Source organism: Neopsephotus bourkii, unplaced genomic scaffold (genome assembly GCF_033783945.1).
Source record: "Neopsephotus bourkii isolate Nb327-2 ecotype Australia unplaced genomic scaffold, CSIRO-AGI_Nbou_v1 NB_1189, whole genome shotgun sequence".
In the NCBI taxonomy this organism is placed as follows: Eukaryota; Metazoa; Chordata; class Aves; order Psittaciformes; family Psittacidae; genus Neopsephotus; species Neopsephotus bourkii.
The window spans coordinates 635,114-643,169 of NW_026901674.1; the positions used below are offsets into that span (position 1 = coordinate 635,114).

Consider the following 8,056-nt stretch of genomic DNA (forward strand, 5'->3'; position numbering starts at 1 on the left):
GCACTCCTTGAAAATATTGACCATTACAATGCGAACTGGCATAGAAATCTACCTTTGGAAAGAGCTGGGAGGAAAGAGCCTTCACACTTCAGGAGTTCCCAAACTTCAATCAATGTCTTCCATGCTGTAGCTACACTTTGGAGAGTGTAGGCTTGACAACTTCTACCCAGCTTTCAGGTTCACCCCTGTAGTGCCAGGCCTGCAGCTACCATGGTTGTACATAAAGCTCTTCTATGATTGTTTTGCCAAAGGGACCTACATATTTCATACAGACCTGCTCAAGTTCTCATTTTAAGTACCAATTTGGTTAATCCTGTCCTTTCAGATGTGTTATCTATACACTGCAACTGTCAAGGTTTGTTCTTTCAGTAGAACAAAGTGCTGCTGAGAAAACACTTCAATTAATTCCTTTCAAAATCTGAAGAAAAATCATAGAATAAGGCTTCACATTCTTCTGGCACCATTTACCAAAGGAAAAAGCAGTCATTAACAGTAAAGGGCTAGCGGATACATAAGCTGATTCTGTCTGCAACTGCTTCAGATGCAGCAAAGCACAAAACAGTGGGAAAAAGATGGCAAAGGAGAAATTCAGGAAGATGCTTAATGAGAAAGAAGAGTCTTTGTCAAACTCCTTTGTTATTTACTCCCATCCAGTTGAGAGGTTCAGAAGAGCTATTGCAAATGCCATCTTTTGGCGTACTGAGAAACATCTGATGAGATGCAATGATGGCTGATTAAAAACACATATTCATGTCTGTGTGCATAAGCCATTTCCTTTAAATCTTGTTGATTTCATTCACCCTCATCCATGAAAGAGGAAGAAAATACTATGACTTATGGACTCATAGAATAAACTAAATATACCATTGATCAAAACTGAATCAATTGCATGATTAACTGAATTCATTGTTGGTACTCCACCAGTCTTTAGAAAAAGCACACGTGGGCCACTTTATCCTGAAAGCTCAGTGTTCAACATGTGCAGAAGATCTCCCTACTCAATACTTCTGGCAGGCCTCTAGCTGGGTTTATCTAACATCTAAGATACAAACCTCATCACTTCAGTCTTCATTCTCTGCTTTCACTGCTCAGATGCCCATCTTAAACACTAACTCATGATTTCCTTCAGGTTTGCCTCTGTTCAGTGTCTCTTACTCAAGCTCCCTGCAAATTTTGTGGCCCAAATTCATTTATTTCCTACTTTTTACCCAAATTGCTCTCTCAGACTACCTAATTATTTTCCTGTATTCACTCAATGTTTTTTCTGCCTCACTGTTCTCACTTCTACCTACAGATCTTGTAAGAAAGTTATAACCTATAGTAAGAGAAAATGGAACATTGAATTTTATGCAGTGAGAAAGTACAGCCAAATTGCTAGGGAGAAATCGTCTTTTACTATGTCCCCATTTTTTTCTGGTATCATGAGAAACTATGTAAACCAATAATAACTACAAAAAGGCAACCAAGTGAACTCCAAACACGTGCAAGAACGACGAGACAGCTACAAGTGCTGCAAATGGCTGTCTTCTGGTTACAATCCTCTTTCCTAGCGCTGTTGTGTATCCCTCAGCCCCCCTCAAATGTGACCACCCCTCTTTAAAAGGAATGAACATGCACACACAGAAATACCTGGGGAATGCCAATAGTGGGAGAGGTTTTTGACATGGGGTGCAAGTATCCAACACTGGACTTTAGACAGAACCTGTTCTGACACAAAGACGACCAACAAAGTTATTTGCAGCCCTATAATTGTTACCCCTTATTTTCTTCCTCCAAAACGCTCCCAACCTCCCATTCATCTTATTTATTACTTTTCGTCTCACTCATTGTCAAATGATAGAAGCTGACTTTATCACTTTCACACAGGACTTACACAGCTGAAAAAGTACAATGACAATTCGGCTCCTCATTCATATATAGTCATTCTCAAGGATTTAAACGATCTTTCCTTTTCATCAGCTCCTGAAAGCCTGATGCAGGCTCTGGAAGACCTCGATTATCTTGCAGCCCTGGATAATGATGGAAACCTCTCTGAATTTGGAATTATTATGTCGGAATTTCCTCTGGATCCACAGCTGTCAAAGTCAATTCTGGCTTCGTGTGAATTTGAGTGTGTTGATGAAATGCTCACCATTGCGGCCATGGTAACAGGTAAATCACATCTTACTGCTTGGCTTGTGCTCCTTTCATACAAGTGTAACCCAAAGACAAACTTCTGTTATTCACATCCTGCTTATTTCAAGTAAATTAATACCTTTGGCTGTTTAAGTCTTGACTTTAAGCATGCATTGAAACAACCACACCAACACACCCACCCCCCCCCCCCCCCCACCCAACAAAAACAAAAAAAACAACCCCACAAAAAACAAAACAAAAACACAAACACCCAAAAAGCAAGTAATGAATTTATATGTAGCACAGCATTTCAGTGCTCTGGCTGCCCCATTAGCTTCCAACCTTCTGTCAGAAAGCACAACATCCCTTCAAAATGAACCTTCTTATCTCATATTCATGTACTTCTGTTACCGACTAGAGCAGCAAATTAGAGGAAGCTCTAATGATGAAGAGTATTGAACTGCTGACCCACAAAGAACTACTTTGTGATCTTGTTTCTTCACATCAGATATTTTATACAAATAACATAACCTTAAGCATCCGTACCATCCCTTCCTGATGAATCCCCTGCTCTTACACTGTGAGACAAACCAGCTGGCCCCAAAGACTGCGCACATGAAGTCTCGGTAGGGTTGTTATCTATAGAGCTTTTCATTAGATGTGCCAGAGCTTTCAAACCAACACATAAATAAACCCCAGATATTTATAGCTTACTCATTGTGCAAATGCTGCCATTGAAATCTCAATACATCAAAGACGCACAAAATCAAAGATTTTCGGATAACTGAGAGGACAATGACTCCAGAAATGCAAACAGCAAATAATGATGGTGACCCCTTGCAATCCCACCAGACAGTGCAGGACGGCGCAGACAGAATCCCAGCCTGGTTTGTGTTGGAAGGGACATTAAAGCTCCTTCAGCTGCAACCCCTGCCACAGGTGGGGACCCCTTCCACTAGAGCAGCTTGCTCCAAGCCCCTGTGTCCAACCTGGCCTTGAGCACTGCCAGGGATGGGGCAGCCACAGCTTCCCTGGGCACCCTGTGCCAGCGCCTCAGCACCCTCACAGGGGAGAGCTTCTGCCTAAGATCTAATACCTGAGAGCTACTGACTGCTCAACACCCACTTAACCCTACCTGTATTTTGGTACGGCATTACTTTGCTCTACCCACAGGGGATATCCTAGACACAGAGCCCAGTCTTAGGCAGCAAGGACATGAACCCACAGGGCACCAAGCTGCTTTAGCTGTGTTTATGGAACAACTTGTTTCTATGCCCAAGCTGGCTTGATTTTCAACAGTGGGCCAAAACATGTATAAAGTTTTTAAGCACATACAACAAATGTCAATGACTGAGCACAGGCACACCTCAGTTTTCATAAAGCTCAACTATCTTGAAAGACACAGTTATGTTGCACAGCACCACAACACATGTAAAATGCACTGAGAGGTGCAAATTTCAACATACAGCACCAAATTAAGGCGTCACATCCATAGATTTAGTTTCTTTCTACATTAAAGAAACCACATGCTTGAATTATGGATAAATTGGATCATGCCGTTATGAAGCATTTTGGCAGGAGAAAGCTGCTCACCTTCATTTGTGTTTAGGGCACAAATTAACTAAACAAGATTGAAAGGACATCCATATAAATAAGACCTTAGTGAATGCAACAGATTCAGCTCTCCATCAGCAATCCAACTTTGAAGGCTAAAGGGAACTGAGGAAGCCAAGTAAGAATTCCAATGGAGTTAGTACTTGTGCATGCACCTATGTGCCTTAATAACCACTGGTTTGATGTTTTTTCTAAGCTCCTCATTGCTTCTTACACGCACCTCCTGGAACAGAAAAGATTGCTCTTACTTGCTGGCGAAAGTTCTTCCACCCTGCAGGAGATCACTTTACTCTTATCAATGTCTTCAACGCCTTCAAGGAAGCCAGCACAAACTCCACAAGCCAATGTAAGTGTACCCAGAGCATGCGACGTGAAGCAAGTTGTAAGCAATTTGGAACAAAACCAAAACCTGAGCTGTCCTTGTTGGCATTTAGTTCATAGGCCCTCTTTGACTGATTCCATCTAGAATTGCTGACTTGCGGGGAGAAACCAAAGGTAGAATAAATAGAACAGCTTGGGTTGGAAGGGACCTTAAAGCTCATCCAGTTCCAACCCCTGCCATAGGCAGGGACACCTTCCACTAGAGCAGCTTGCTCCATGTCCCATCCCACCTGGCCTAACCAGTACAAATGAATATTAGTTTCAGGTTTTTAACTAGCTGAAAATGACCTCATCCAACAAGGATACCTAAACACTATTACAATGGTCATTTGAAGTGACATTGTACAAACCAGAACGATGCTTCCTCCTGTAATAGCATGTAATCCAGGTTTAAGATGTAAAACAACACAAACACAGTTGAGGAGGGGCTGGATTCCCCCAGCAGCCACACAGTTCTGGTGGTTTTATGACAGCTTTCAACTTAAAAGGAAGTTTAAAGGGCAAAAAAAAGTTCAGATTTACAGGAAACCAAATAGAAGCCAGGAGACAGAAGCTCTTCTCGGCATTTCCCTGTGCGCAAGCATCTTGCTCAGGTTCGCTTAGCCTAAGCCCAGTAATTAGGCAAAGGAATGATGAATTTGCCTGTACTAAGTAAAAGCTTAAAGGACAGTAGGGTTCCTTCACATTCAGTCATGCTAAATGCTGGAGAGGTGCAAGAGAACCTGCCTCTTCCCAGCATGCAGGATCATCACTAGCACTATAGGTGCGATTCCAGTTCCACATCCTGAAAGCCTGGAAACAGAGTTGCTACTCATTTTACCCTTTACAGACCAAATAAGAGATGTTGCATAGTTTTATTCAAAGATATAGTTTCAAATCTGTGAACTTAAGGATATCAAGTATTGCCCCTCATGTCACAACATCAGTGAGCCCAAGCTGTCCATACAGCTCTTGCTACCTGAGTATTGCCAGCTCTGACACAGCCACACACTGTTTTGATCTATTGCACCAAAGAGCATTTCACAGAGCAGTACCTCTATGGATAGTACCCATCAGTGAGACTTTGCTTGAAGCCAAACCTCTTTTTTCCTCCACAGACTACAGCACTGAGAAATGGTGTCGTGATTATTTTCTAAGCAGCTCTGCCCTGAGGATGGCAGAAATTATCAGAGCTGAACTAGTGGAGATAATGAAGCGAATTGAACTTCCCATCTCAGAACCGGACTTTGGATCCAAAGCAAATATACTCAACATTAAGAAATCTCTCTTATCTGGTTACTTCATGCACGTAAGGAAAAATGCTGTGGTTTCATCTTAGTGCATTGTTATGTTAGACAGAAAGCTTTCAGAGAAGTTAGGTAATGAAACCTTACTCAACAGAAAGGATAAAAGTCATTTTTTCCAGTGCATCAAACACTTGGGCCAATTCCAATCTTCTCTCTGGGGTTCAGCTATCACAGCATGAAGCCCACACACTTCACTGCGAGAGGAAAACTGTCAATATGCCTTTCACTCAAAGAATTATTTTACTTCAGAAACCTCTTTAACTTGTAATATTCTCTCAGACGTTGAAAGTTGTTGCTGTAAAAATACCCTGGAAAACAAGAACCAACTTAGTATGTTTAGGTACACATAAAATACAGCTTTCTTCATCTCAGTCAAAGGAGGTACGCTAACTATAACTGTATACATAAATAAGACTGATTTATTCCCACTTGAAAACATGTTTTCCTTTACATCACTACGCTCCACCTAAATAAATTGACCCGTTCAAAATACCCTACTTCAAGGGCTGCACATGGTATTTTAAAGCTTCCAGTCCTTTAAGAATACATCAGTTTTCACACATACTTGTCAAAGCCAAGTTCAGGTACTTACTGCATAAGCCTGCTCTCATTTGTTGCAGTTTCCTTTCAACTATACAGATGAACGATTTCTTTAACTCCAAGCCTCATTTCATAGTATCCAGGTATTTCTTTCCCACAGATATATGGAATAAGACTGATACTTAGGCTCTCCTGCTCAAAGTACCTGAACACAAGTTTAATTCCTGCTTTTAATACAATAGGCAAATACTGATCTATGCATCTTGTACAACCAATGAAGTAATGGACAACTCCTTGCACATCTGTTTTTTAGATTGCTCGTGATGTAGATGGCTCAGGTAACTACTTAATGTTAACACACAGACAAGTGGCCCAGCTTCATCCTTTCTCATCTTATTATAACAGCAGAAAGATTCCAGAGTGGGTTTTGTTCCATGAGTTTAGTATATCAGAAGACAATTCCATCCAAGTAGTCTCCGAGATATCACCTGATCTGTAAGTTAACAATGATGAAACTGTTCCTTCATCCATACCTCTGCCACAAAAATATAACTTAAGTCACAAAATTGTTAAAAGATATGTGTTGTACACTGAGAACAATGCTTGGAGAAGGCAGCTCCCTTATGTGTCATAAAAACTACTCAGTCAGAATCCCAGACTGGTTTGTGTTGGAAGGGACCCTAAAGCTCATCCAGTTCCAACCCCTGCCACAGGCAGGGGCACCTTCCACTGGAGCAGCTTGCTCCAAGCCCCTGTGTCCAACCTGGCCTTGAGCACTGCCAGGGATGGGGCAGCCACAGCTTCTCTGGGCACCCTGTGCCAGCGCCTCAGCACCCTCACAGGGAAGAGTTTCTGCCTAAGATCTAATAGCTAAGCTCTCATCACTGGAGGGGTGAAGAAATTGTTGCTTTTCACACTTTTCATATTCCCTAGTGAATATATGTGGGATGCATGTAACTTCATTGTTGCCAGTATTGTTCTGTCACTGTGTGTAGCTTTGCTTGATGTCTGCCCTGTCATTCAGAACACTCACTGCATTAAAGCTCACAACTGTTAAAAAGAGGAAGAACTGTGTTCTCACACCATCACTATCATTTTCATGCAAACCAGAACATCATGTAAGCCAGCCTTTGGTATTTCCTAACGTGCTGATCTGTTCAGGTATGACCATTGCAACTGTAATCAATGCACCCACTGAAAAAACACCTGCCAAGTGGCAAAAGTTTCTTAGAAGGTAAAATATTAGGCAAAAAAAAAAACATTAAGGAAGGGTTAACAGAGCAGTGTACTCATAGATTAATCTTACTGGAAATCTCTGTTCCCTGAAAACCTATTTTTCAGCAAACCTTTCTCTCAACATATTTTACGTACCCAGCCACCTAAATCATTCCATATCAACTGTTTATGGATTCAAGAGAAGACTACAGTCTTCCTTCTGCAAAAATCTCTTTACATCAAGAATGTACATTTCACTTTCCTATCTTTTCTATTTCCAATGCTTCTAAGAAAGCCTTTTTCATGATTTTATTGAACCACAAATATGTTCAAATGCAGAAAAATTACTATTTAATTCAGTCTGCAGCACTGAGACCTGAATGAACATCACCTGAAGTATGGCCTGAGTACATTGCCAGTCTCTCAAAACCACACACTATTATAGAATCATAGAATAGTTAGGATTGGAAAGGACCTTAAGATCATCTAGTTCCAACCCCCAAATGACTACATCTTGCAGATTCTGTGTTCGAGTTGAAACACCAGCTTTGTAGCATGTTGCTGATGTCTTTTGTACAAACCTGGAAATAGCTATTCAAACATTTCCAATTCAATTAAAAGACATTCACAACGTTTTGTCTTATTTCCTCACCAGGTTTGTGGAGCTGGTTCCTCAGTATTACTTTAGCAACCTTCCTCCCAGTGAAAGCAAGGATATTCTGCAGGAGGTGATCAATCACTTGTCACCTGCTTCAGCCATGAAGGAGGAACAGAAAAGTAATGATGACAAAGAAAATGAACAATTTCCCACTCCTACTGAACAAAGATGCATTATTCAGTGAACTCAGACTGAACCATCATATATCGAACAAATACAAATAAAGGCAGTACATGAAATAGCCATC

The 8,056-nt window shown here is 41.1% G+C and overlaps 1 protein-coding gene across 3 annotated transcripts in view; it reads left to right on the forward strand.

Moving 5' to 3' along the window:
• DHX32 (DEAH-box helicase 32 (putative)) overlaps positions 1-8,050 on the forward strand; it is a 28,414-nt gene extending 20,364 nt beyond the window's left edge. For 2 of the 3 annotated variants that reach the window (XM_061364090.1, XM_061364093.1), the window contains 5 exons: positions 1,960-2,151; positions 3,926-4,075; positions 5,208-5,398; positions 6,250-6,431; positions 7,807-8,050. In XM_061364090.1, coding sequence (XP_061220074.1) covers positions 1,960-2,151; positions 3,926-4,075; positions 5,208-5,398; positions 6,250-6,431; positions 7,807-7,993 — 902 coding nt within the window. In that variant the 3' untranslated portion in view covers positions 7,994-8,050. The remainder of the gene's footprint in view (positions 1-1,959; positions 2,152-3,925; positions 4,076-5,207; positions 5,399-6,249; positions 6,432-7,806) is intronic. The other variant, XM_061364092.1, reaches the window with a different exon arrangement.
• The last annotated feature ends 6 nt before the right edge of the window (positions 8,051-8,056 follow it).